Below are 27,415 nucleotides of genomic sequence, written 5' to 3' on the forward strand. Positions count from 1 at the left end.
CGATTCCGCTGTCACTGCAGCAAAATAACATCATACTCATGGTCTTAACCATCACACCACTGAAAATTAGCTCATGATCTGACACCATGACACAGATATGACATGTGGAACAGTAGCAGATCAACCTGTCACCATAATCACCACTGGGATTTGGTGTTACGTTCAGCCGTTCCGCGAAATGACCCTCCCATGTGCGGCTCCCTGGGTTTTATTTTGGTGGAAAACGGGAAAAACGTGACTCTCACGGTGCTCCCAGCACTGGTAGGCGTATAACGTATATTCAGTGGTAAATAATTATACGTCAACTGCGAGCCTGTGTAACCTCACGAGCTTTGGCTGATAACAAGACCTGTGACGTCACCCGCTGCCGTCCATGTGATTGGTCTCCCATTCGCAGTTTAAACGTGGACCGCGGGTAGAGAAGAAGCAGCCGGAGTTCGCGTTCATGTCGGTGTTTTCGGCATTGTCTCATTGCCAGGCCAATAATAAACACATACAGTGAGTTAAAGTTCTGCTACACGTCAGTTTAAGTTGTTCCACAATGTTCACGTGTAGTTCTAAAACACGCGTGTTTGTGTATACAGGTTAGCTGAGCGTTGCTACTGCTAACAACAAGGCTAACGGTCCATTGTTTGGTGCGCTTTTATCGTTTACTGTAGATGTCTAATATGTGATGCTTTGTGTTCCTAAGGTGCGTGGTAAGGACTCTACAGAGCCTCCAAAATTGATCCGATATGTTTTATTTTCGTGGAGGCTCAGTCAAAGCTTCGTCACAGGTTCTGGTTTATGGCTTAACGCGCCAGCTTTCATTATTGCCGAACCGTTTTCCTGCCGGCCGCATTAGAACTAAATGGATTAAAGCTGATATCTGCCCTAAAGCGTCCTTGTCTACATGTGGATGTAAATAAAGGCTGGTCTTTAAGTTTGTGCTTGGTTAACCGCCTTTGTAGTGGCCTCAAGTTGTTGCTGTCATAGGAAACAACATAAAACACACAAGGTGAGTCGCTGAGCCTTACCACATGTAAACTTATTGGACATGTTTTTGTCATCAGAGATGATGGAGTCATGTTTGGCTGGGAGGCCGGAGCGGGTCGGACCGGTGGAGGTGGATGACATAAAAAAGGATCTGCTGGGTGAATTCTCTGCCCTCCCACCTCAGGTAGGAGTAAAAGGTAACTGTCAGGACGATGCAGCTGAGTGTCCACTCTGAATGTGGTTGATGTTTGTCTGTCTTTAGGAAAAGGGTTCGTCACAGTCCGAGAACCTGCAGGTTTACCTGAGGGTTCGACCTTTCACTACAGCTGAGAACGATAATGCAGAATCACAGGTAAGACACGGGCTCCATAGGACTCCTTCTAAAGTTTAATCTATAGAAGAACAAAAAATATTAATAATGACATGCTTTACCCAAACTGCAGAAGGTTCAATTCATGACCATGTGTAAGAAAGACATGAACTAAGTCCTTGTGTTTTAGATGGTAGTCACTTCTGGCTACTTTGTTTACCATTGTTTCCTCCTCAGGGTTGTGTGAGCATCGAAGGCCCAGACACCGTTGTCCTTAGGGCTCCCAGGATCTCTCAGTCAAACCGTCAGTGTGAGAAGTCCCTCCCACAAACGGCACAGAGGTTCTCCTTTACGCAGGTAATTTAACATCAGCTGTTTGTCTTCACTGCTTAGGAAAGGAAGCTTTTGTTTTAACAGTTTTGCATTTCTCTCTGGTGTCATCAGGTGTTTGGCCCAGAGGCCAGTCAGAGGACTGTGTTCAAGGGCTCAGTTTGTGGTTTGGTGCAAAATGTTCTGGAAGGAGGAAACTGTTTGGTGTTCACATACGGAGTCACCAATGCTGGAAAAACCTTCACCTTCCTTGGTCAGAAACGTGTATGGTGTATGGTGTAATTTGACTGTTTGTATATAATAATAATAATAATAATAAGCTAAATATCGAATAATAAGAATTTTGGTTAAGTGAAGTGATTATATATTTTTTAAAAATCCCCACTCGTCCCTTTCTTGGAGCGGTCTTATTCCTACAAGCTTGGGTCCTCTACTAGAGGCCTGGGAGCATGAGGGTCCTGTACACTGCGCAGGAACAGCTAAGATACTGCGCAGTCCTGTTCTTAGGACTGCACTCTTCTGGCAGCAGGGACAGAGCATCTCCTTGGTATATGCTACACTTGATGTTGGCTTGGACAATCGGCTTGAAGTCGGCCTCTAGGGTTGTTTTTCACTTTCCCATTGAGTTTTGGATGAATGGTGCTGTTGATTTTGTATAGTTTCAGGCTTTATCATGATCCATGTGTGAGGAATTGAGTCATAGGCTTTCTTGTATTCAATCCAGGCAGTGCTTAGGTTGGTATGTCTGGCCTTAGAGTCTCAGGTGACTGCTTTGCCTACCAGTAGCTGGTGTTTTGCCCCTCTGGTGTTAGTACCAATTCCTTTCTGGGCACTGCTCATGTATTGGCCCATGTGCCTGCTCTTCTTGGCTACTATGATGCCTGACAGGGGCCTCCATGTTGTGCAGAGGCAGGTTATTGGGCGGTAGCTCGATGGGACTGCTCCCTTATGGGTGTCCTTCAGGATCAGGACTGTTCGGCCTTCCATTAACTATTCAGGGTGAGTTACATCCAGTAGTAGCTTGTTCATTTGTGCCACCAGGCGCTCATTAAGGGAGGTTAGCTTCTTCAACCAGTAGGCATGGATCATGTCAGGGCTGTAATGATAGATGTAGCAATCCTAGGTGATAGCAATCAGGAAGAAGGAGCATGAGAAGGTGGAGAAGTACCAAGGGCTGAAAGAAGAGATAGAGAAGATGTGGAGGGTGAAGGCACAAGTGGTACCTGTGGTGATGGGAACACTAGGGGCTGTAACTCCCAAACTGGGAGAGTGGCTCCAGCAAATCTCAGGAACAACATCTGAGATCTCTGTCCAGAAGAGTGCAGTCCTAGGTATAGCTAAGATACTGCGCAGGAGCCTCAAGGTCCCAGGCCTCTGGTAGAGGACCCAAGCTTGTAGAAATAAGACCACTATAAGGAAGGGGCAAGTGGGGGATTTTTAAAAATTATTTATGTAATGTAATGTAATGTAATATTAAAAAAAGCTGATCATCATCCAGGTCCAGAACATGACTCGGGGCTGCTGCCCAGGTCTCTGTCGGTCATCTTTAACAGCATTAAAGATCGTCTGTACAATCGTATGGACCTGAAGCCTCAGCGCTGCAGAGAAGTCAGCAGACTGACGCCAGACCAGCAGGCAGCAGAAAGCAGCAGCAAGAAAAACCTGCTGCGGCTGCTTAAAGAGGTGAGAGAAAACAAAGTGTGACCGCTGACTGCAGTGTGAGGGTGTGATGATACTAGAGTCTGTGCTTTGTCCCTCCAGAATGACAGAAGTGGGACGTCTGGAAGATCAACTTTTCTTGAAGGTCAGTGAGTTTCACTCTTTTCACCCTAAAACACCAACCGTCATCAGTATACTGCCTCAGAAACACACAAATCCAAGATGCTCCTCAGGCCTGAACCTGTGTGTTGTTGTATGCAGGTTCCTCTCTGAGCTCTGACAGCAGCTTGAACAGTGTTTCTGAAGCAGACAGTTTCTGTCTGGACGTCAACTCAAACGTTCGTTTTTCTGTCTGGGTTTCATTCTGTGAGATCTACAACGACAACATCCACGACTTGCTGGAACAGGTGAGGAGACAAGCTTTCTCTTCAGCATTTGTCTGTCTGTGCATTTTTAATAACGAATGTGTTTGATCTGTTCAGGTTCCCAGTGTACATCACAAGAGGACAGTGCTGCGTCTGTCACAGGATGTGAAGGGAAACTCCTTCATCAAAGGTAACAGACATGCCAGCTGCTGCTTTGAGTCTCAGTCTCAGCTGACGGTCTGTGGTTGTGTTTCAGATCTACGCTGGGTCCAGGTGAACAGCTCCGAGGAGGCTTACAGAGTGATGAAGATTGGGAAGAAGAACCAGAGTTTCTCCTCCACCAGGCTAAATCAGCTCTCGAGCAGAAGGTGATTTCATTTAGTACTTTTAGTTTTAGACTTGACTCTAATACCCAGTCACACAAACGGCTTGATTTTCAAATGTGCATACATACTTGGACAAGCCCTCCAGCTCCTACAAGGCAGCAGGGGGGCTCTAATAGAAGAACACTGAATGAGATAATGTTCCGCTTTTAAATTTTCTTTGTCTATTACATTTGTTTCCTAAATGCATTTGTCATCTTATTGTTGGATATTAGAGTGTAGCTCATAGAGCCTGGATCCTATTTGAAGCTGTGAGTCTGATCCAGAGGCGGCCACAGATGTATAGATTCACAGTAAATTGTTGGAGCCACTTGTTCTGTCCAGTGGGTTGACAGTGATGATGGATAATGATAAGGTGTCTGTGAGAGAACCACACTAATGAGGCTTGTGACTCTCTCTGCAGCCACAGCATCTTCTCCGTCAGGATCCTCAGAGTGGATGATGTTGGAGTTCCCAGGGTCCTCGGCATCAGCGAGTAAGACTGACTGCATGCTTAACGAGCATACGACTGTGCCAGGGTGAATGTCAACGACCATTTGTGTGTTCAGGCTCGCTCTGTGTGACCTGGCTGGCTCGGAGCGCTGTTCTCGGACCCACAACACAGGAGAGAGGCTGAAGGAGGCAGGAAACATTAACAGCTCTCTACTGACGCTTGGGAAGTGTATTAGCGCCATGAGGCTGAACCAAAACGCCAAGTATGCTCACATCCACAGCTGATCTGAACGCTCCTCACTGCAGATAAAAAAAACCCAAGCTTAATATGTGTTTGTCTGCAGAATACAACACCGCGTTCCATTCAGAGAGTCCAAACTGACTCACTTCCTGCAGTTCTTCTTCTGTGGTGCCGGCCAGGTCTCTATGGTGGTGAACATCAACCAGAATGCCTCCTGCTTCGACGAGACGCTCAACGTCCTCAAGTTCTCTGCCCTCGCACAAAAGGTTTTTCACATCAGGTTTCATTTGCTTTCTTGGCACAACAACCCAACTAATGATGAGGGGTCATCTGTCCAGTTGGTGGTGCTGAACTCGAGGCCCATCCTTGACGATGCCTCACAGAGCTCAGCCATGGACCTGTCGGTGATCATCGACCAGGCCGACCAGCACAGAAATGTGTCTGGTCGTGTTAGGAAGAGCTCGATGGTAGCATGGGAGACCACGCTGGAGGACCTGCTGGAGGATGAAGATGAAGACGAAGAGCAGGACAGTGTGATGGATGGAACGGTGCTGGAGGCAGGTGCTGAGGAAGACCAGGAAGAGGACACAACCATGGAGGAAGAAGACAAGGTGACCCTAACGATTTCTACAGGTTTCAACACTTTAAAACAGGAGTAAATTTAATCTTGACATCGATACTATGATTTAAAACGTTTAAAAGAAGCAGATGACTGAGTGCAGCAGTAATGTGGTTGGCGTGGTAAAGGAGCAGAGCCTGTGTTCATAGGCTCTGACTCATGACCGATGGGACAAGATGCCAAAATGAGTTTCCTCCACAGGTTGGGTGCTCTGTGTGTGTTCTCTGCTTACACTGCTGCCCCAGCTTCCGTGACTGGGTGGTGACCGCATCACGAGCACCACTGCAGCAGCTCTGCCCCAGGACCTCCTAAAGTACAGAGGAAGTAAATGTGCTTGTTTCTCTTTGTAAGCAGTCGGAACGGGAGGAAGCGCTGCGTCTGGTTCTGGAGGCTCGAATTAGAGAAGAAGTCAGTGCTGAGTTCATGGAGCTTTTCAACAAGATGGAGAAAGACTACAGGTAAAAGTCGTGATCCTCTGCAGCACACATCGTGTTGGACTGCATCAAACTCGACGGGTGTAAATGAATTTGTTTGAATTGTGATTCATATAATTAGTGGTTTTATATTTTATAAAAACCTAAGCTGAAGCTGTAAGAATGTTTAGAGTCAAACAGCTGCTTGTTGTGACTGGGGATTATTACCCAACATGTGGAAAAATACAATGTTTGTGTGTCAGCGACCGTCTAGAGAGGGAGAGGGAGATCCTGGAGAAGCGAGCGGACAAAAGAGTGGAGATCCTGCAGAACTTGGTCAGCAAGACATTTGATCTGTCCACTGGCAACAAGGTGACTGATCTGTCAGCATTCATGTGACTCCTGGTCACTTTGAATCGTCCAAGTTTCAGGTGGATTTCTGACTGAGTGGGACCTCGGTTATTACTGACACCCTGATGATTTTTAGGAGGAACAGGCAGCTCTGTTGGACGAAGTAATCAGTTCAATGACTGACGACCTGGAGAAGATTAGACAGGACGCTCAGAGCGTTCACCGCTGCCTAACCACAGATGCTGTCACTGCAGGTGAACACCGCGCACCAAACGGCTAAACCTCTGTGATTCTGTTTGTGTAGATGGGTTGATGATGTTGATCTCTATCTGCAGAGACGCTGTACCTGGAGAAGCAGCAGACACACAACCAACTGTGTGAAGCGCAGAAGGTTATGTAGATTCTTAGTCGTCTTCTTTAGTTTCTGATGATTGGTTTCTAAGCCAGTCCAGACTTTAATGTTCATAATTAAACTTAGTTTGCTTTAATGTCATGTAATGTAATTTGATGTAATTGTGCATTAATGTAATTTTCTAAATGTTGCAGTTTGCTTTTTTGTTCTTCAGAACTTGGCGCATCAGCAGCAGAGGATTTCAGAGCTCCTAGAAATCTGTCAGCAAAAAGATGATGCCATCAACAAAATGCAGGCTGCCATGGACGGCAGAGCGGCGGATGCCACCAGAGACGTAAACATTCTGAATGTGTGAAAATGTTATCTGGGCTGTTCCAACTTCATCACGTCTTTAGAAAACCGCTTATACAATGTTTTTTCAGAGTGCTTTGGCGGCATCGATCAGGTCGCAGGGCTGTCGTTCAGGAGGAGAGGGGGAGGGCAGCAGGAAGCGCCAGCAGTGTGCTCCACAGGAGGACGTGGAGACGGGGCAGCTAGCCAAGAAGAGAGGTGAGCGGCGAGACAGACGCATGGAGCTTTGTTCTCTGAAACCTGTATTTACTCATCCTGTCCTCAGTGGTTTTTGAGGAGGAGATCTCGAGGCTCCATGAGGAAATTGACAGGAAGGAGAAGACCAACCAGCAGCTGATGGAGAGGATACGGGCACTGGAGGAGAAGCTGAGAAAACAGGAAGAGGAGCAGGTTTTGCTGGAGCAGAGGGTGCAGCAGCTGGCAGGTAAAAGCTGAAGCAAATCAGATTACAAATGATGACACACGCATAGAAGATGCAGAGGCCTGGTGGCCATTCATTATCATAAGTAGAATCTGAACCAGAGTTTGTTTCAGTCGTAGAGAATGAAGCTCTGTTCTGTGGTGTGCCCCACATAGAACTGGACCAATGTCTGAACTGTGACTCGGTACTTTCATCTCTGGAGGCAGAGCAGAGGGAGACATCCCGACTGGCCAAGGAGAACAAAGCCCTATTAAACGGCATGTTCCAGCTGCAGACAGAGGTACAGCCTCTCTGAGGGACTCTACGGACGCTACACGGTGTAAAGCCACTTTACACCTACCTGTGTTTTTTCAGGTAACCAGTCTCCAAAAGAAGCTCAGGGAGCAGACTGACAGGTCTGACAACCTGTCAGAACAACTGAGCACTGTAAAGACCCACCTCCAGGATCTGGAGGACCAATCAGAGAAGACTATCAATAGCCTGAAACAAGAGCTTAAGGTCTTTGTGTCTTTGAGAGCTGATCCCGTTGACTAACTGTTCGTTCTAACTGTTTGTTTGTTATTTGTTGGATGGTTTTAGGAGCGGGAGGTGCAGAGCAGCAGCAGCAGCGCTTTCCACGCCACCATGGAGGAGATGAAGAAGGAGAGACAGGCTACGCTGCAGAGATGGGCTCAGAAATCCCAACAGGTCCAGGATCTGCAGACAGAACAGAGTCGGCTGCAGGAAACTCTGACGCAGAGGTAGGAACACCCCTAGGATGCAAATCAATATAATTAAGATTAGATGTTCATGCTTCTGTGACAACACCTTGTTTCATGCTCGTCTCCTCTCATGTCTCCTCACCCGCAGTGAGACCAGGTGTTCGCTGTTGTCCAGAAGTAATGAAGATTTCTTCCAACAGCTTCAGAGCCTGAGGGCAGAGAAGCAGAAATGCGAGAAGGAAAAACTAGGTTTGATTTCACTTAAATTTAAATTTATGTTCTCAACAACTTTAATTCAAACTGTCGATGTGGTTTCCTGTAGAGCGCGAGAAAGGTAATTTATCTGCACATTTTAAACTTTCCAATGTCTCTTTGTTCAGAGCTGCATCAAGCTTTAATGGAGAACGAGAACAATCTAGAAGAAAGCCGCCGACAGATGGAGGCTCTGAGAGGAGGTAATTGAATCAGTGGGATCTAGATAAAGCATAACTGAAGGCGATGATGATGATGAGGTTTGTCTCTCAGAGCTGGAATGTTTGAAGGAGGACCTGCGAGGACGAGAGGAGAAGGAGAACAGGGTGGGGAAGACGGTGGTGGAGGAGCTGAAGGAGGAGATACAGAGACTGGAGGCGAGACGAAAACAGCAGAACAGAGAGATGGAGGATGCAGAGAGGCTGACGGAGAACGAGGCCAACACACAGGTCCCATACGTCTCTTTTGCAGCTTGACCCTTGACCTCTGTAACAGTCAGCTTTAACGTCTGTCGCTGTTCTTTGTAGAATCGTAAGTTAGAAGAGAAGGTGCTTGTGTCTCCACTCAAGTCCAACATGACCAGCAGGAAGAAAACTTTCAAAACCACTGGGAGAAAGAGGAAGAGCTGGGAGGTGGAGGTGAGTCGCTCAGGGAGCAGTTCACAGGCTCTAACCACATGGTCTAGTGTCTCGGTGGAGTCAAGGCTCGTTACTGATCTCTTATGTAAATGAGCTGGGTGTGTTTCAGGATCTGGTGTTTAACGAGAATAAGAGAAACCGAGTGAGAGCCGTTCGAAACAAACAGGTGAGACAGAGCACACGCTGTATTCCTCTATGGATAAATACAAGCATCTGTCTCCAATCTTCTGTGGTTAAATACCCCTCTGTCTCTAGTCTTCCTCTGCGGTGAAGGAGAATCAAGGCGGGGCTTCAAAGAAGATCCAGGAGTTGATCCATGGCTCTTCGTCCATCCTTGGGAGTAAAGGTCAGTTACTATGGTGTCTTGCTGCAGCTTGAACTCTGATAAACTTATGGCAGAAATCAGAAATGCAGCTTTGGTCTGATTTCTGCATCCAGAGGACTCTGGTTTAAAGCTTGTTGCACCTAAATGGCATGTTTTAGGACAGTGTGGTGATGAAATGTGAAATGTTTCTTCTGTAATGTTCAGTGTTTACACAAAGGCAGCGTGTACCAGTTACTACTCGGCCTCCTCACTAGGGGAGGACCGTTCTGAACTTACCAAACAGCTGACCTGTGGGATGAAGCCTCGGTCGTCTGTCATTCTGAGAAACTTATTAGTCATGTTGATGGACTCAATGCTGAACCCAGATCAGCTCAGTTATTTGCATATGTTGTGTCTTGGTCTGTTCTGCAGCCACAAACATTGGTTCGGCCGGCGGACAGTTGGTGGAGGAGGAGACTGTTTCTCTGGCAACCAAACCCCGACGAGGACGGAAGAATCTTTTCAGGATGGACGCTTCATCCCTGATGTTGGAATCTCCTCAAATGGTGGGTCTGTTTACCTGAAGTTGCGGGGTCACATCTGAAGTCGAGAGAGTGTACAAACAAGTGTGGTGGTTTGTTGCAGGCGTCAGGAGCTCCAGAGGAAAAGGAAAGCGACCACCTCACCATCAGAAGACAGCTGCGCTCAAAAACCTGCAAGAAGTAAACGTTTTCATTTAAAGTTTTTAAATGAATGTACAGTTTGTTTAGTCCCAGTCTATCACCACTTTTTATGTTAATTCAAGGATCTTTGAGTTTATAGAAAAATAAAAATAAAAACCTGCCGCGTCTGCTTCAGTCTGCTGCTCCAGTCAGGACAGGCTCTGCCTGCTGATGTGCCACCCAGAGTAGACCGAGCTCAGTTCTCAGTCGGACATTTGATTTGATCTGTATCATTCAGCGTCTGAAGCGACTTTCAGCTGCAGTGACAACGGAGTGTCTCAGGAATCTGCTGTTAGTCTTTCATCTTGTTTGAAGCATTGTAAAAACGTTATCACACAAATTTCACTTGACAGATGAGTAAAATGTTTTCCTAACTGAAAAAGAAATATAAAATATTACCAATATAAAACAAACGTCTTGAGAAATTTTCCTTTAATTCAAAAAATCCTATTTTGTATAAAATTGAATTCATAGAAGTCTGAAAAAGTCTTTGGATCCCTTAGTTGACTTTGATCTTTGTCCCGTCATCTCCCTCCAGTTGTGCAGACTCAGACTGTTTTGGTTGAGGTCACTGATCAACATTTGTTAAAAACAGGTTTATATGAAGGCGGCTGCTTTGACGTAATTACACAGGAAATCGCCATCGTTAGTGAATCCAAACGTCTTCACAATGATCCAAGGCTTTTGTTAGTTTTAATGGTTAATACCTTTTAAAAACCTAAACAAATGTAACAAAGTAACCACGAAGTAGAAGACGCTTCATTTTTGTTTCTTTGGTTTCAACCTTTAGATCAGCTGTTCTGTACCAGTTGGCCCATCTCATTTATTCCCTCCAGTGATTTTAAATTGGTGGAGTTTTGATGAAGCTGCTGCATCGTGGCAGCACCATTAGTCTTATGTTGAGTGGCTGCTGGAATCCTAACTCCAAACGCCTCCTGAGAACAGGAGGATTGTGGGTGATAATCAGTCTGATTAGTACAGACGGATTGACTGTACGTCTGACACCCTTTTGTCCTCGATGAACCCTGAGCTTCACAGACTGATGAGCGGCTGCATCATCGTCTAGTGCCCCTTGTCTTGATGTTCGTCGGGACAGGAATGGGTTTTCTCCAGCTCCAGGTGCCGTGTGAGTGACTCTGACTCCTGTGGGTCTATGAGACGACAGCTGGACCAAGCACCTGCTTGTTGAAAGGTTTAAGCTCGGCCTCCATGGTGACAGCAGACCGTTGGCGATGGCAGCGGCGAAATCCAGCAATGGTGGAGAGCACAAGTGCGCTGGCCAGCATGGCGACGCCACTGAGGAAGAAGGTGGCCGTGTAAGTTCCTGTGACGTCAACCAGCCACCCTGAAGACAAGAGAAGAAGAGTTTCACCTCTGACAGTCACGAACGCCTATGTTACAAAGCTGATGGTTGGTGCCTTCTCACCCCCCACAGGCGGGCTGATGAGGTAGGGGATTGCATGGAGGAAGAAGACGACACCCAGCGCAGAGGACAAGTACGTCGCTCCCACAATGTCCGACGTCACGACGGGGATCAGAGCCACGTAGGCGCCGTCAAAGTAACCGTAGAGGATGGAGAATGGAACAAGGAGTGGGAAGGACTGGAGCAGCGGGGTGAAGAGGCAGCAGAGGCCGTCCATCGCCACCGCGAAGACGTAGCACGCCAGACGGTACGGCTTCAGCCACCTGACCAGCACAGAGACAACACTGGATGAGACCCGTCCAAACGGCAGACACTGCATGTTCAGGTTCTGTTCCATCAAACTGATCTAACTGCTCCCACTAAGCAGCTGCTGGGATGATTACCAGTCACATCCCACCTCTTCCTGCTGCTGGCCTTTTCCATAGGGATCTGATCTTTACTAACAGTAAACTAACAATACACAATAAAAAAGCATCTTTGGACTTGAACTAAAGGCTGGTGACCTGGTTTAACTAGTTAGTTCGAGGTGAGACGTGGTACCTGCGGTCCGTCAGCCACCCGAAGGTGACGTTCCCCACGATGTCGACGATGCCCAGGATGGACATGAGGAAGGCGGCCTGCTGGTGGCTGACGTCAGCGCTCAGAGCGTAGGGCACCAGGTAGACGAAGGGGAGGCTGCAGCCGCTGGCCAGCAGCAGGATGGACACGGCCAGGCCCAGGAAGTCCGGCAGCAGCAGGAAGCGGTACTCCTTACTGGAGAGACAGTACGAGCTGAGGCCCCTCCTCTGAGCCGAGGGCAGAGCTCCAAGCTCGGCGTCCTTCGATGACCCCACACCTGCACAAAACGACATCTCAGCTCGTTTTGTGCGCCAAGGATGAGCTGTGGGTCGGTGCTGTCCAGCTCCTCACCACATCTGTCCTCCCCCGCTGACTCCCCCCCCTCCTCCCCGTTCTCTGTCAGTTGCAGTGGTCGCAGCAGAGCTCCACAGACGCAGAGGTTGCTGACCATGGCGCTCAGGACCAGCAGCGCCCCCCTCCACGTGTACAGCTCAATCAGCTCCTGCACGGCTGGTGCCAACACGAAGGTCCCGATGCCGCTGCCAGACATGGCGATGCCGTAGGCCAGCGCCTTCTTCTGCTGGAAGTAACAGCCAACTGTGGCGATGGCCGGGGTGTAGCACAGAGCAAAGCCCAGACCTTGAAGGAGGAGATTAATACTGAGAAACCCGCAAGGCAGATGGTGATGCTGGGCCAAAGGTGCTGACCTGTCAGGATGCCCAAGCTGAAGTAGAGGAGCTCCAGGCTGGTGGAGAAGGAGCTGAGGAGGAGGCCGCAGGAGGAGAGGACTCCACCCAAAATCACAGCTGCACGGCACGACCAGCGATTCCCCAGCAGGCTGCCGAGAGGAGCTGTGAACACGGCAGCATCAGCACTCTGCTACAGGCTGCTGCCGGCCCCAGCTCAGTCCCAGCTAACTGAAGGTGAGGAGCTGCTGCAGCTATTGTAGAACCACTCAGACTATCTGGCACAGAGACTTGGTTACTCACCACAGAGCATAGTGGTGCAGTCCACCAGGCTGTGGATCCAGGCTGTGGCGGCGTAGTCGGCTCCAAACTGAGCCTGGAACTCAACGAAGAAGATGGAGATGCACCTGGAGACACATGGGAGGTAAAACAGGTCACTGGTTAGTGGTTTGTGGTCGTCGGGAAGCACCAGTCGCTGGTTAGTGGTTAATGGTCGTCGGGAAGCACCAGTCGCTGGTTAGTGGTTAGTGGTCGTCGGGAAGCACCAGTTGCTGGTTAGTGGTTAATGGTCATCAGGAAGCACCAGTCGCTGGTTAGTGGTTAGTGGTCGTCGGGAAGCACCAGTCGCTGGTTAGTGGTTAGTGGCCGTCGGAAAGCACCAGTCGCTGGTTAGTGGTTAGTGGTCGTCAGGAAGCACCAGTCGCTGGTTAGTGGTCGTCAAGAAGCACCAGTCGCTGGTTAGTGGTTAGTGGTCGTCAGGAAGCACCAGTCGCTGGTTAGTGGTCGTCAAGAAGCACCAGTGGCTGGTTAGTGGTTAGTGGTCATCAAGAAGCACCAGTCGCTGGTTAGTGGTTAATGGTCGTCAGGAAGCACCAGTCGCTGGTTAGTGGTCGTCAAGAAGCACCAGTCGCTGGTTAGTGGTCGTCGGGAAGCACCAGTCGCTGGTTAGTGGTTAGTGGTCGTCGGGAAGCACCAGTTGCTGGTTAGTGGTTAATGGTCATCAGGAAGCACCAGTCGCTGGTTAGTGGTTAGTGGTCGTCAGGAAGCACCAGTCGCTGGTTAGTGGTTAATGGTCGTCAGGAAGCACCAGTCGCTGGTTAGTGGTCGTCAAGAAGCACCAGTCGCTGGTTAGTGGTTAGTGGTCGTCAGGAAGCACCAGTCGCTGGTTAGTGGTTAAGGGTCGTCAGGAAGCACCATTCGCTGGTTAGTGGTTAGTGGTCGTCGGGAAGCACCAGTCGCTGGTTAGTGGTTAATGGTCGTCGGGAAGCACCAGTCGCTGGTTAGTGGTTAGTGGCCGTCGGAAAGCACCAGTCGCTGGTTAGTGGTTAGTGGTCGTCAGGAAGCACCAGTCGCTGGTTAGTGGTCGTCAAGAAGCACCAGTCGCTGGTTAGTGGTTAGTGGTCGTCAGGAAGCACCAGTCGCTGGTTAGTGGTCGTCAAGAAGCACCAGTGGCTGGTTAGTGGTTAGTGGTCATCAAGAAGCACCAGTCGCTGGTTAGTGGTTAATGGTCGTCAGGAAGCACCAGTCGCTGGTTAGTGGTCGTCAAGAAGCACCAGTCGCTGGTTAGTGGTCGTCGGGAAGCACCAGTCGCTGGTTAGTGGTTAGTGGTCGTCGGGAAGCACCAGTTGCTGGTTAGTGGTTAATGGTCATCAGGAAGCACCAGTCGCTGGTTAGTGGTTAGTGGTCGTCAGGAAGCACCAGTCGCTGGTTAGTGGTTAATGGTCGTCAGGAAGCACCAGTCGCTGGTTAGTGGTCGTCAAGAAGCACCAGTCGCTGGTTAGTGGTTAGTGGTCGTCAGGAAGCACCAGTCGCTGGTTAGTGGTTAAGGGTCGTCAGGAAGCACCATTCGCTGGTTAGTGGTTAGTGGTCGTCGGGAAGCACCAGTCGCTGGTTAGTGGTTAATGGTCGTCAGGAAGCACCAGTCGCTGGTTAGTGGTTAGTGGTCGTCAGGAAGCACCAGTCGCTGGTTAGTGGTTAAGGGTCATCAGGAAGCACCAGTCGCTGGTTAGTGGTCGTCAAGAAGCACCAGTCGCTGGTTAGTGGTTAGTGGTCGTCAAGAAGCACCAGTTGCTGGTTAGTGATCGTCAAGAAGCACCAGTCGCTGGTTAGTGGTTAGTGGTCGTCGGGAAGCACCAGTCGCTGGTTAGTGGTTAATGGTCGTCAGGAAGCACCAGTCGCTGGTTAGTGGTTAGTGGTCAGTGGTCGTCGGGAAGCACCATTCGCTGGTTAGTGGTTAGTGGTCGTCGGGAAGCACCATTCGCTGGTTAGTGGTTAGTGGTCGTCAGGAAGCACCATTCGCTGGTTAGTGGTTAATGGTGGTCGGGAAGCATCATTCGCTGGTTAGTGGTCATCAGGAAGCACCAGTCGCTGGTTAGTAGTCGTCAGAAGGCACCAGCGGCTGGTTAGTAGTCGTCGGGAAGCACCAGACGCTGGTTAGTGGTTAGTGGTCGTCGGGAAGCACCAGACGCTGGTTAGTGGTTAGTGGTCATCAGGAAGCACCAGTCGCTGGTTAGTAGTCGTCGGGAAGCACCAGTCGCTGGTTAGTAGTCGTCGGGAAGCACCAGTCGCTGGTTAGTGGTTAGTGGTCATCGGGAAGCACCAGCTGCTGGTTAGTGGCCGTCGGAAAGCACCAGTCGCTGGTTAGTGGTCATCAGGAAGCACCAGTCGCTTCCTGGTTTCCACCCAGAGCTGCTTCGATGCAGGTCAGGCGTCATCACAGAGGAATGTCCTCCGACAGGTTCTTAATCCTCGATGTGACCCAGTCACACACTGACACATTGCTGCCTGGTCGTCAAGAAGCACCAGTCGCTGGTTAGTGGTCGTCAAGAAGCACCAGTCGCTGGTTAGTGGTTAGGGGTCGTCGGGAAGCACCAGTCGCTGGTTAGTGGTTAGTGGTCGTCGGGAAGCACCAGTCGCTGGTTAGTGGTTAATGGTCATCGGGAAGCACCAGTCGCTGGTTAGTGGTTAGTGATCGTCAAGGAGCACCAGTCGCTGGTTAGTGGTTAAGGGTCATCAGGAAGCACCAGTCGCTGGTTAGTGGTCGTCAAGAAGCACCAGCCGCTGGTTAGTGGTTAGTGGTCGTCAGGAAGCACCAGTCTCTGGTTAGTGGTTAGTGGTCGTCAATAAGCACCAGCCGCTGGTTAGTGGTTAGTGGTCGTCAGGAAGCACCAGTTGCTGGTTAGTGGTCGGGACCGTGTGCCCATTTGCTGTGATGTTATGTAACATAGACAAAAAGCTGGTCTGGGCTAAAGTTCCTCCTGTTATGTAACGTTTTTCTGTGAAAACCCTGACCTTTGACATTTTTAATGTTGCAGCAGAAACAACCTGAACCTTTACTCAAACAGCCTCTGACCATCATCTACATCACAACATCAGGATTAAAAGTTATTTCTCTGTGGTGAGGACCAGCAGTGACACGTCGCTTTCAGTCCGGCTCCATTGGTGATGCCACTTCATTTCTGTAGTAGTGTGAATTTATTTTAATTGGTGGGTCAAATCATTTGAAGGCAGAGATACAGAGTCACATCTCCTGCAGGAGAGTGTCAGCTGCGCGTGGATCCCAGAATTTGTGTCTCTCAGTCAGGTGTCAGGAATTCAGGCCAGCTCAGGGCTGGGAGAGGGTTTAACCCTTTATTCTCCGTCAGCCGACGGCTACTTGTTTCAAATACCTTGGCTCAGGTTCAGTGGAGCCTGAGATCAGTCCTCATCACTTGTTTTATTCTCAGTGGATCCAAATGAGTTCACGTGTTTAACTAAAGGGACAAGATATTCCAAATATTCCTGGAGGCTGCTGCACAGTGGACATTATTCACACATTTGCTTTTGACAGAAATACAAAGTTCAAGAACAGTGTCCCTACACTAATAAGTAAACTAACACACTACACCATAGTATTCCCTACAACAAACCATGCCTGATATGTCTGACTTTCCACTACAGTTCCACATGGTTCTGTTCTGCTCTCTGTATGGACCGTCCGAACTCAAACACATCAAACCTTGTAGAAGGTTGATTCTGTGCCTGGCTCTAGTGCAGATGGTGACACAATGTAAGCTTAATCAAACACAAGTGTTGGGTGCGTGTCCTGCCTCAGGCTTCTCCGACAACATTCATTGGTTTGAGCCTGTCAGAACTCGCCCTGACCCGCTTTCATGCCAAACGATCGAGCAAAGACAACACGACCAGGGGTTCTCTGTCACTGTGACTCTAGCTGAGTTATGTAAGGAACACAAACCAATATATGTTCAGGTGTCGGTGTCAAACGGAGACGACGCTGAGAGAAGATAGAGTTCAAACAACACACTGACTTTATGCAAAGAGCCATGCTAAGTTAAGCTGGGTCAGAGCCAGAATGTGATGAGCACAACGAGGAACCTGCCTCACCTTCACATTGTCACGTTACAGACAAACAATTCAGACATGAGTCATAGTGTAAAGGGTTTGTCGAAGCAACACGCAGCTTCTTTTAAAACCATGTCCACACCCTTAAACTGTCGTGTTCAGGGTCATAGCGGAGCAGAACAGAAAGTGGTTCTGTGGGGTCGAACGCCGTCAGCAAACTGTGCATGGTACCAAGGAGTCGGGTTCGTATGAGCCAGTTGATAATGGGTCTGGTCGGCTGAACCGCACACAGCCCGTCTGGGTTTCCACCCAGAGCTGCTTCGATGCAGGTCAGGCGTCATCACAGAGGAATGTCCTCCGACAGGTTCTTAATCCTCGATGTGACCCAGTCACACACTGACACACAACGCGGTGCGGTGCCGATCGCCAGCAGGTTCATGTCCTCTGCCTTTTTTTGTTGAGCAGGAACATTTTGTTCCCGTTTGCTGCCTGTTGTGTTGCTGGTGTCAATGAAAACACAGCAGCCAGACGTGTTTAGACGTCCTATGACCCAGGACTCACCCTCTAGCTGGTTCCAGAACTGGTTCCAGAACTGGTCTCAGAACTGAACCGGTGCTCTTTAGTCACAAATTAACTAATCGTAGAAAACCTGCCGCTGGTTTAAAGGTTCTGGCTCAGGACTGCACATGTTCTGTGAACTCTGAGCTCAGGGTCCATTTAATAATCTGAAGCGGTGCTCAGAATATTAGGAACCCCTCTCACACGGGTCGCATCAGGCTGTACTGTGTGTGTGTTACCTGGTCACTGCACGAGTGCAGACCGTCACCATGAAGCAGCAGCCAACGATGACCCAGCCCCACCCGCCGTCCGGAGGAGACGCCCTGTTGCGCTTCCTCTTCCCTTCAGCCATCGTTTCACAAGCACCTGTATTCTCTGAGCAGCTCCTGGTCCTGGTTCTGGTGCTGAGGTGGCCTGGTCCTATAAGTGAGAGCAGTAAATTAGTTTTAGATTCTACAGGTTGACTCAGCCACAAGATAAACACAGCAGACAACTCGTCCACTGCAACAGTGCGACCGCGGGGTGGAGCTAAGCAGCACAGACAGGGAGGACAGAGGAGGAACGAGCTGAGCAGGTTTCAAAGAACCCTCCTCATCGTCCACCGGACACTCACTCCAGTCTGTAAATTAAAAGGCAATACGTCACCAGCTGAGCCTCAGTCATCACCCAGGTGTTGAGCTTCACCTGTGGAGCTGAGAAGCTGTTAACCAAGCGCCCCGAATCCTGCAAAGCTCAGTTTGACCCACTGCTTGTTGGGCAGCCTCGCACCAAGCGCGCCTTCCTTTATAGTCACAACACAGGCACGTGTGACGGAGCGCTTCATCCTCCACACCTCCACCCCCTAGGGCTGCAGCAGGGCGGTGCCGTGCAGCCCAGAGACCTGCACCACGTGTCCGGTGTGGTGAAAGAAGCGCACCCAAAGAGACCGGTCCAACAGGAAGCTATTTAAGTCCCACAGCCTATAGTGTGTTTGTGTTTATTTATGTCCTTGACCTGTTTACTAGCAGAGGCACCGGACCAGGGCCCACAGCGGGTCGGGCCCATTCTCTGTATGTGGATCATTCCTGCAGATGTTTAATTATGTCTGATGGAACCAAAGTCTGCATTGAAACAAGGACCAATATTGGGTTTCAAAAAGTTCAGAGCGTAGATGCTTCAACTGAATTCCAAGCTCAATGAAAAAAAAACATGAAACTCATAGTTCAGAAATAGAGAAACAGGGACCAAGACCAGCAGCAGACCAGGCAGGAAACTGTGAAATGGGAATCCACTAAACATGAGTTGATTTAAAAGCTGGAGGAGTCTCCTAGTGCTGTCTCCACCTGCTGGACCCGACCAGAACCACTAGTGAGTTGGTTCTGGCTGAGACAAGCCCTGTTGACTTATTGTTAGATTATTATTATTGTTTCAAGCTGGTTTTGTTGGAACCTGTTCCAGGACATGACTGACAGAAACAGAACCAGTTTAATTTAATTTTGTGAAGCTGTCAAAGGTCAGAGATAGTAAACTAAAAGCAGAACTGGTCTGAAACCAGTCCAAAGTGTGAGTGTAACTGGACACCCTGGTCCACCCTGGGCCGGCCCTCTTACTGATCCCTGCTGCTGAATAACAAAGTGATCATGTTACGTTCAGGGTGCTCGGCCTGCTGACCCAAACAGCTGCCTCAGCACATTTAAAAAGCAGATCTGATCAGTGTAGAAGCGGTTCAGGGACGGTTTCATCCTCATCACCATTCCAAACTTTGACGTGACTGTAAACCTGCTACAGGAACCTGTAGCTGGACTTTACCTGGGTGCAGTGAACGCATCTGGACGATAAGCGGTAAAGACGCGTGAACGCACCTTGTCTCACGGAACATCTGATTGTTGGGGTTCTTAATTTCTGACGGTTCTGAACCCAACAGCACCAACTAGCCCAAACTGAATCAGAGACGTTTTGTCGGCGGAACCGGACCTGAGGCGGTCCCTGGTTCTGCTCCCCACGTGTCTGACCCGCTAATGACTTATTGATTACTTACCGTGCAGCTGCGGACCCGCTGAACTTCACTTCTTCTGTGTTTTCTTCTGTAGATGTATTCTGTAGTTCTGTAGATGTTCCAGGATTCGGAACCGAGACCGGGGTCCGTCTGCAACTCTTTTCTCTCAGCGCCGGTCTATTGGTGACCTATTGATCCGTTAATCTGGTACCGGCGGCATCACGTGTTCGTGTTGGGTCGGGGTAACACGTGGATGTCCCTACTCCTCCCCCACCCCCTCTCCCCCTCCGTTTGTTTTTCTGTTTCTCTCCTCCTCCTCCTCCTCTTCCTCACTCTTCCAGTCCCACCAGTGTCAGTGGTTCTACAACATGTCAGTAAAGGCTCAGAGGGAAAAACAATTATTTACTGAAAAATCTTCATCTTCACAAACTGGTTTACTTGGTGTAAATAAAAACGTGAGACTGTTGAAACGTTTGTTTCCGGGTTCCTGCTGGAGACTAGTGCTGACAGTCAGACATAGAACACAGGTTACCAAGCGGAGGAAGAGCCGACAGGTGAGAACTGGAGGATCGGAACCGTCAAAGTGTGTCAATGATGTGGGATCACATGGAGCCGCCGCGTGTGTTTGTGAGTCGGTGCCCTCTACTGGTCACAGCGACGAACTGCAGCTCCTCCTTCTCAGGAGGGATCAGAAGTCAGGACGTTAAGGCGAGCTCCATGTAGGAGTCAGGGCACAAAGTCAGTGAGAAAAATGGGGTTTGAGCGTGATTTGACAGAAAAAGTTTAAATAATATTTGATAATGAATCTGCATCTGTTCGTTGTTTTGTCTCTGCTTGATTGTCATTCTTTTATCCACAACGCAGAATTGACCTGTTTGATGTTTCAGCAGTTTTTATTGTTATTTTATTAAAATTAAACAGATTTCGAGTAAAGTTCAAAGCCGAGGACAGAAGTTAAGTATCATCTGTTTCCCCCCAGCTGGTTGTTGTGAGCATCGTAGCATGTGGCAATAGAACCTCCAGGAAGAAAGAACAAAAGCTGCTGATAAAAGCCTTCAAGTATTAGGATCGGCTGTGATGGGTAGAATAGTCCCACTGGCCCTGGTGGTTTGGTTCCAGCCGCACAGATTGATGACATCGTTTGTTTCCTGTGAGTCGGAGTGAATCACATTGTTTGGTAGTGAAATATAGTTAAATCAGATGCTCCGTTTTGTGTTTCGGGGCCATGCACTGGTCAAGCACTGAGCTCAGTTACTCACAAACCTTAGGTGGGTTCTGTTGAACACTGGATTGTTTGCACATTTAGAATCAGAACCTCTCCTGTGTTTCTTTCTGTGCCTCAGCTGCTCTGATTCAGGGATTGAACCGTGATGAGGGTGCGGTTCTGTCTGACAGAATCTGACAGATCAGCTCCAATAGGTCTGATTTTACTACACATGGATAAAGGCAATGTTCCTTCTAATTTTTCATGTGCCTGAGCAAACACAAACCCCCTGAGCGATTCCTTCTTACTGTAATTACTGTAACTCTGGCTTAACCTTAACTCTCTGACTCTCCCTCAACCTCATATTGAATGAAGGCAAGTTTATTATTACCAACTTTCATTGATTTTGTGCTCAGCGTTTTTTCTACTTTAATTTTGCTCCACTGTTTTTGTATTTGCTGTGTTTTTGTGTTCATCCTATCTTATTACCACACTGTTACCTTTTCATAGACCCTGAGGTCGTGATTTAGACACAGATCAGGTTCAGGTACAACTTATTAACAGCTTTTCTGCTGAAGTGATCATCATTAGATCCTCCATCTTGTTTGTCCTGTTTGACATGTTCTGCGTAAACTACGAATCTGACTTTCTGTCTCGTACAATAAAACCCCAGATGAGATGTAATTGAAAGTTCAGGCATCCATGATATGAGTCTTCTGAGACAAACCTTTGCTTTTCGGTGTTATGAACAGGTCCCTGGGTTCCCCACAGTGTGTCTGTACATTTTCATGGTGAAAGAGCATCATGTCTCTGGGGGGAGCACCTCTAAGCTGTAGTGTGTGTCTGCAAACACCACAGAGCTACATAAATGGACCTTTAAATATCTGATCATACCTTTGATCTTGTCTTGTTTTGTATGTGGATCATGTCTTTCTCTGAAGGTGTGTTGTTCTGTTCTTGTACTGAGCAAAGGAGTAACTATAGTTACAATATGTGGACGTTTTGAGGATCACGTGTTTGATGATTTCATTCAGAAACATTCAGCATCCTGAAATGTGTCCATACTGAAAGACACTGTATATAACTGTGCATTGCACCTTTCTCCATTCTGCAGAGCTTACTGGTTGGTGTGGTCACATGCTCTGCATAAAATGCAGTGTTATCCTGTCGCTCATCGGTCCTGTATCAGATGTGTGTGAGTGTGACTCAGAAAGTGGACGTTTAAAATGCAGAATATGGTGCTGAAGAGGATTCTGCTGATTCTGCTGTGATTGGGGGTCCTGCTGGGAGGTGGTTACCACAGATATAAACAGTGAAGCTGTAGAACCTGGACATACTGAGGGAGAAGCGGCATCTGGTTTCTTTGAGGGTGTTTTTCTTTTGCCTCTTCCTGAAACTTAACTTCTCTGTTGTACATAACATGTGTCAGGCTTAGGCAGAGCTCGGACCCACATGCACAGCGTGAGAACAAAAGGTATATGGTCAAAAAATCAAGGTTTAATCCAGCAATCGTTATCACAGACAGTCCAGGTCATACACAATAAGGCTCAGGTTTTGGTACTAAAGGAGCAGGCGTAATCAGGTCCAGAGACAGGCAAGGTTCAGCAACAGAATAAACACGGCAACAGTACCATTCAGGATTAAGCAGGAGTCGGCGGTCAGAAGCACAGAACAGGATCAAGACGAGGTAAGCTGAACTGAGAGAGTTGCTGGAAGGTGATGACTAGCATTCAACGATCTGGCGACTGGCTATGGTAACTGGTGGTGGTTAAATACACAGGAGTGATGACTAAACTAAGACAGGTGTGTGTAATGAAAACCGGAAGAAAGACTGGAACTGACACGATGAGAACAGAAACCGGAAGTACTACAAAATAAAACAGGAAATAGAACCAAAACCTGACAACTTAGGTGAAACAGAAAGTCCTCCAAAAGTCCAGTAGAGCAGAAACATGACACCATGAATAAACTTTGTCTTTATTTACTGATGATTTTCTTTTGCAGAGCATCCAGAGAGACACGCATCAGGATCTGAAAATCTGACAATGAAGGTATGTGTGTCAACAGAGGAATTGAATCCACAGCTGAACATTTTTCATTTGGGGAGCAGTCAGTCTGCTGTCCAGGTACATGCCTTTAAGATGTAAATATGCAGGAGCCCAGTGAGTGAGAGTATTCAGATGATTACAGTCTGTAAACACACCGTAAGGCGTCACCAAATCAGTTCAGCTTCTGCATCGACAGCATCCACTACTGCTTGTAGTAGACCTGGATTAACAGCGCGTTTGTGTGCAGGTGTACTGTGACATGAATTCTCTAGGAGGAGGATGGACGGTAGGTGTTTTACCATGTGTTTACGCTTCTGTGTGCAACTTATGGGAAGATTAGTCCACCTGTGATGGGAGCCTGTGTCATAGCGATGGCGGCTGTAGAGAACCTGAGAGGGACTCTAAGTCTGATCCCGGGCTCCACTCTGCAGTTGGTAGAACTACAGTTTCTAGGAACCGTGGCCCAGCTGTAACCCGCTGAAGGACGAGTAGCAGCTAAGCTAGGAGGAAGTGACACGGTCAGTCAGCCAATAGGACGAGTCACTTACTGGTAAATAACTTGTTCGAGGGTGGTTGTTGTGTGGAACCACCCTGTGCCAGGTGTTCCAGAGAAGGATGGATCGCTGGGCCGCTGACGGCACCAACGCTGGAGGGGAGTTACCCACTCCCTGAACACCATTAGCATGAAGACTCGACCCTGGTTATAATGTCTGGACAAACGTAAAGCAAACAATCCCACAGATTTGTTTGGTCTGCTCATAAAAGCTGCTGGATGTCCAGTCCACCAAATGACCAGGACTGACGAGCAGGAATTAGACGCTTTAACACACCATTCATATGTAAACCTGCAATAAACTGCATCCATAGATTTTTATAAATAATAAAATAAACAAAGAAAGCCTTCTCATGGAAGGTTGCTACTTTCCTAACTTATTTATACTCATATCTGGCTTTTAAAATAGGATACAGTTCAAAGACGTAGCTCGGTCCAAACAGCTGGAGTCCAGTTCAGCATTTGTATCAGCTCATGAAGTTTGATGATAAACCTATTATGTGGAGATGTGTAATAGACCGTGTGTCACGTTTTCAGTCACAGAATCAGAGACCAACCGATGTTTTTCTACTAAATAAAGGCCCAAAGTAAACACAGCGAGGCCTCATGTGACCAGTGCACTGCATTTTGCCCCGGACCCTCAGGTGTGACTCATGCAGTGTGTGTCAGCCTTTTTAGAAGCAGCTGCTCAGTAAAATTTCGGAGTGTGGACATAAGCAACTGTGCAGAGACTGAAAATTTTCATCACATCGCTCAGCTGAACTGCAATGACGGTAACATGACACTTCACAGAGCTTCCATTTGATGGGTGTATTCACTTAAAGTCATATATATGCATATGTATTTGTGAAAGGGCTTAAACACTGAAAAGTGCCTTGAGACAACTTTACAGACAGACAGATTGACTGAGTTTGTTTGTCCCACAGTGGGAAAGAGTAGTGAGAAATGTGCAAAAGTGGAACATAAAACATAACAACATAAAAACGTAAAAAATATACAGCTCGGTCCTGTTATGTTACTTTTCACATGATTATGATATGCCCAATGCCCTTCCTGACAAAAGCCCTCTCTAAGAGGACTGAACCAGGTCTCGGGTCCAAGCACTGTGCCCAACAGCTCAGTCGTGTAGTGTACTTAAATGTGAGCTAAAGTGTCCAGGATAAAGCGACCAAACAAATGAGTGCAGATTTGAGCCTGTCAGACCTCTATACAATCTAACAGCTGTGGGGATGAAGGACCTGTGGTAGCGCTCCTTCCTACACTGTGGGTGGATCATTCTGCCACTAAAGGAGCTGCACACAGTCTGGTGCCGCTCACCCACCTCCTCCACAGAGTCCAGTGGACATCCCAGGACAGAGATGTCTTCCTCACGTGCTTCTTCAGTCTTTTCCTGCCTGCTCCCCAGCAGACCACAGCGTAGTGGATGACAGAGGCCACCACAGAGTCATAGAAGGTCCTTAACGTGGGCCTGCACACTCCAAAGGACCTCAGTCTCCTCAGCAGGTGGAGGCGACTTGTAATTGTTGCTTGGTTTGTATGACAGCATGTCCTCTGCTCCAGGTCCCAGTCTTCCTCGTCATCTTCCTCCTGGAGCCCATGTTGAGCAGCTGCCTGCTCGTCCTGCCTCTGGACTGCTCTGAGGTCTACAAGCAGGACGACAGCAGATCCAGTGGGGTCTACACCATCTTCCCCATCGGACCCACATCTCCTGTCCAGGTGCATTTCACCTGTCTGAGGCAACACCAAAGCCCTGAACAGGACCTGAGGTCTGGTAACCTATGGACTGGATGTCTAATGGTTGAGAGGCAATCAGCCTGAAGGCGTGCTAGCGCCTCCTACTGGAGCCAAAATCCCAACACATGTCTGAAGCAAGATGGAGTTAAAACAGGAAACTAACAAACAACAACAAATACAAATACAATTAAAATATGTTTATGTCAAACTGAAATATGGTTCCTCACACTTCCTGTGGTGTCTGGTGTTGTGAAGTGTTGATCAGCGGGTGTGTGTTTGTAGGTTCACTGTGACATGAGTCCAGCAGAGCAGTGGACAGTGAGTATCTACACACACAGAACAGACCTGCTGTAGACGAGCGCTGCTCTGAGCGTTAACCGTCCTTCTTTTCCTCAGGTGTTCCAGAGGAGAGTGGACGGGTCGGTGAACTTCTACAGACCCTGGGACCAGTACAAGACAGGCTTTGGTACCGCTGCAGGAGAGTACTGGCTGGGTGAGACTCGATGAATGGATGCTTGTTCCCTCCAGACTTTGAGGAGCCTCTGACGAGAGTCTGTGGTGTCCAGGTCTAGAGAATCTGTTCTACATGACTGTGAGGAGAAGCTACGAGCTGCTGGTGGACATGGAGGACTTCAGTGGAAATATGGCGTCAGCGCGTTACTCTTCCTTCTCCATCGACTCTGAGTTCAATGGATACAGACTCAACGTGTCTGGATTCACCGATGGAGGAGCAGGTGAGGAGAACTGATCAGAACCAGAATCAGAATCAGAAAAAGCTTTATTGCCAGGTCCTGTAGCACTTTACAGAACTCGACCTGGTGTTAGCAGATGGTGCATCTCAACATAAAAGAAAGTACAAACAGTACAACATACAAAATAAGGCTTCCGAGGAGTCTGTGTGATGGTGGTGCCATCATCCAGAACTTGTGATTATTCGTGTTTAACACTGACCAGAGACAGATATTTAAATCAAACTAAATTGAATCGAATCAAATTAAGAAATTTCTATTAGTTCTTCGTTGGGAAGAAGAAAAAAGAGTCTAGAGGCACTACAATCACTTTGCTGGGGCAGCTGTTCAAAGCGCTGTTAACTGGACCAGAGATCGTACAGTTACTGCATGTTCTGTCAGTTGCCTCTTGGCATGATGAGGCCTGGTTCAGTGGAAAAAGTCCAGTAACATTCAGATGTTTCCTCAGGAGACTCTCTGACTTATCACAGTGGACAGAAGTTCTCCACCCTGGACAAGGACCAGGACTCTGCAGGGTCTAGCTGTGCCCGCTCGTACCTGGGCGGGTTCTGGTACAGAGAGTGTCACTTTGCCAACCCCAACGGCGTCTACCGCTGGGGGCGGGACGGCACCATCTACGCTGTGGGCGTCATCTGGCAGCACTGGAAGGGCTATGACTACTCGCTGAAGGGCATCAGCATGAAGCTCCGTCCTGTACAAACGCAGTGAGCTCACGGATCCAGGGCTCGGTTGGACCATCGGGACTGAGGCCGGACAGGATGAGAACACGGCACTGACTCTTCACTTTCTACAGATACTAAACCCAGTGCATGGGCATGAAGCCTTCAGAGGCATCAGAACCAGCTCAGTCTGATTTCTGCTGATGTTCCAGCTGTGACAGTCTGGAGCCAAGTTTCCTTCTGCTGTTTTAACTGATTAAAGAGATGTAGGGTTCTGGAGCTGGCTGTGGTTTCATGTGTGTCTGAGCCTTTGGTTTGTGGAGACGAAAGGTTCTTCACCATGACGTAAATGATGGCAGCACCAAAGGCGAGTCCTTGGTATAGAGATTAGATTTGTGGGTGTGTAACCAGATTTGTACTTGTAGACTTAGTGGGGCTATACCATGCTTACACTTATAATTTGGGCTGTTGAAATTACGCACAAATCGTGGCTAAATTCACAAGTAAAATAACATGACCTTAATTTGCCTCCACGCTCTGATTGGCTAACAAACAAGGAAGTTATCGCAGTCCTTTGACGTGGCACAGCAGATCCTGAAAGCTCCACAAGCAGCAACAAGCTTGTCCACTGACTGAGGACTTTATTTATATTTAATGATCGGCTCATGTTTATGTGTATGAAGTGTGACGTGACTGTGTGGAGGTGATGGAATTACCCCCACGTTAAACTGGTGTTTCTATCATACATTGATGTAGCATGTTAGCCGACAGGCTGTTAGGAAGGCCATGCTATGTTATGATGCAGCTGGAGTTAAGGTGGGTATGTTCCAGTAACGCTACCATTGTGACTCTGTGATTGTTTATCAGACTACAATAAACACATTTGCTTTAGGTGAGCATGTTTACGTTTAAAGGCATTTACTTTAACAATGTATTTAAACAGCCTAGTGTTGTCATGATACCAACATTTTGGCAACGGCACCAATACCAGCATTGATACTTTTTTAAGATAAAAAAGGGAACGCATGTCATTACTGAATTAATTTAAAATCTTAGAACAATAACTTATCAAATTAACATTAATAAAAAAAAATCTAAATACTAGGCT

The 27,415-nt window shown here is 48.1% G+C and overlaps 3 protein-coding genes and 1 long non-coding RNA gene across 16 annotated transcripts; 2 read left to right on the forward strand and 2 right to left on the reverse strand.

Annotated features, from left to right (window-relative positions):
• Window positions 1-354: 354 nt before the first annotated feature.
• Window positions 355-9,941, forward strand: LOC114845626 (kinesin-like protein KIF20A). Of its 5 annotated transcripts, none has more exons than XM_029133850.3 (32): window positions 355-498; window positions 1,053-1,159; window positions 1,238-1,327; window positions 1,523-1,642; window positions 1,730-1,868; window positions 3,114-3,298; window positions 3,377-3,419; window positions 3,536-3,681; window positions 3,757-3,829; window positions 3,896-4,007; window positions 4,426-4,497; window positions 4,571-4,717; window positions 4,799-4,961; window positions 5,034-5,306; window positions 5,666-5,772; window positions 5,991-6,099; window positions 6,215-6,332; window positions 6,414-6,469; window positions 6,645-6,764; window positions 6,853-6,979; window positions 7,047-7,205; window positions 7,316-7,482; window positions 7,557-7,700; window positions 7,782-7,942; window positions 8,052-8,152; window positions 8,284-8,358; window positions 8,429-8,604; window positions 8,683-8,793; window positions 8,903-8,959; window positions 9,049-9,139; window positions 9,530-9,663; window positions 9,743-9,941. In XM_029133850.3, the coding sequence occupies exons 2-32, from the start codon at window positions 1,055-1,057 to the stop codon at window positions 9,821-9,823; spliced, it is 3,762 nt and encodes a 1,253-aa protein (XP_028989683.1). In that variant the 5' UTR covers window positions 355-498; window positions 1,053-1,054; the 3' UTR covers window positions 9,824-9,941. The 5 variants fall into 5 exon arrangements, with proteins under 5 accessions (XP_028989683.1, XP_028989685.1, XP_055360200.1 ...); XM_029133852.3 differs by having other exon boundaries at window positions 7,358-7,482; XM_055504225.1 differs by having other exon boundaries at window positions 3,757-4,007.
• LOC129603367 (uncharacterized) lies at window positions 4,164-7,677 on the reverse strand. Its single transcript, XR_008693150.1, has 3 exons — window positions 7,543-7,677; window positions 4,842-5,622; window positions 4,164-4,754 (listed from the first exon to the last, which is right to left on the reverse strand). It is a non-coding gene; the product is annotated as an uncharacterized LOC129603367 (long non-coding RNA).
• Window positions 9,942-10,234: 293 nt separating the features above from the next.
• Window positions 10,235-19,540, reverse strand: slc16a12b (solute carrier family 16 member 12b). Of its 4 annotated transcripts, none has more exons than XM_029133853.3 (8): window positions 19,403-19,540; window positions 17,625-17,805; window positions 12,790-12,893; window positions 12,508-12,651; window positions 12,152-12,439; window positions 11,783-12,077; window positions 11,246-11,505; window positions 10,235-11,164 (listed from the first exon to the last, which is right to left on the reverse strand). In XM_029133853.3, exons 2-8 carry the CDS (start codon window positions 17,735-17,737, stop codon window positions 10,971-10,973), a joined length of 1,398 nt encoding a protein of 465 aa, XP_028989686.1. In that variant the 5' UTR covers window positions 17,738-17,805; window positions 19,403-19,540; the 3' UTR covers window positions 10,235-10,970. The 4 variants fall into 4 exon arrangements, with proteins under 4 accessions (XP_028989686.1, XP_028989689.1, XP_028989687.1 ...); XM_029133856.2 differs by lacking the exon at window positions 19,403-19,540 and adding an exon at window positions 18,070-18,189; XM_029133854.2 differs by lacking the exon at window positions 19,403-19,540 and adding an exon at window positions 18,031-18,170.
• On the forward strand, window positions 12,595-27,203 carry LOC114845628 (microfibril-associated glycoprotein 4-like). Of its 6 annotated transcripts, none has more exons than XM_029133863.3 (7): window positions 12,595-12,723; window positions 22,569-22,615; window positions 24,726-24,881; window positions 25,182-25,217; window positions 25,296-25,392; window positions 25,466-25,633; window positions 26,097-27,203. In XM_029133863.3, the coding sequence occupies exons 2-7, from the start codon at window positions 22,610-22,612 to the stop codon at window positions 26,354-26,356; spliced, it is 723 nt and encodes a 240-aa protein (XP_028989696.1). In that variant the 5' UTR covers window positions 12,595-12,723; window positions 22,569-22,609; the 3' UTR covers window positions 26,357-27,203. The 6 variants fall into 6 exon arrangements, with proteins under 6 accessions (XP_028989696.1, XP_028989691.1, XP_028989695.1 ...); XM_029133858.3 differs by lacking the exon at window positions 12,595-12,723 and adding an exon at window positions 12,770-12,910; XM_029133862.3 differs by lacking the exon at window positions 12,595-12,723 and adding an exon at window positions 12,770-12,910 and having other exon boundaries at window positions 26,163-27,203.
• Window positions 27,204-27,415: the final 212 nt, after the last annotated feature.

Source organism: Betta splendens, chromosome 19 (genome assembly GCF_900634795.4).
Source record: "Betta splendens chromosome 19, fBetSpl5.4, whole genome shotgun sequence".
Lineage (NCBI taxonomy): Eukaryota > Metazoa > Chordata > Actinopteri > Anabantiformes > Osphronemidae > Betta > Betta splendens.

What these genes read in the sequence shown, in the direction of transcription:
- slc16a12b (XM_029133853.3), bottom strand. Translation starts at nt 17,737, where the DNA reads ATGGCTGAAGGGAAGAGGAAGCGCAACAGGGCGTCTCCTCCGGACGGC. An exon ending in TGCACTCGTGCAGTGACCAG is followed by an intron (nt 12,894 to 17,624) that starts GTAACACACACA and finishes ATGTGTCTCCAG; the next exon opens with GTGCATCTCCATCTTCTTCG. An exon ending in AGCGGGGGAGGACAGATGTG is followed by an intron (nt 12,078 to 12,151) that starts GTGAGGAGCTGG and finishes CGTTTTGTGCAG; the next exon opens with GTGTGGGGTCATCGAAGGAC.
- LOC114845626 (XM_055504225.1), top strand. Translation starts at nt 1,055, where the DNA reads ATGATGGAGTCATGTTTGGCTGGGAGGCCGGAGCGGGTCGGACCGGTG. An exon ending in ACGATAATGCAGAATCACAG is followed by an intron (nt 1,328 to 1,522) that starts GTAAGACACGGG and finishes TTTCCTCCTCAG; the next exon opens with GGTTGTGTGAGCATCGAAGG. An exon ending in TGTTCCAGCTGCAGACAGAG is followed by an intron (nt 7,483 to 7,556) that starts GTACAGCCTCTC and finishes GTGTTTTTTCAG; the next exon opens with GTAACCAGTCTCCAAAAGAA.
- LOC114845628 (XM_029133858.3), top strand. An exon ending in CTGAAAATCTGACAATGAAG is followed by an intron (nt 22,616 to 24,725) that starts GTATGTGTGTCA and finishes CCTCTGCTCCAG; the next exon opens with GTCCCAGTCTTCCTCGTCAT. An exon ending in GTCCAGCAGAGCAGTGGACA is followed by an intron (nt 25,218 to 25,295) that starts GTGAGTATCTAC and finishes TCTTTTCCTCAG; the next exon opens with GTGTTCCAGAGGAGAGTGGA.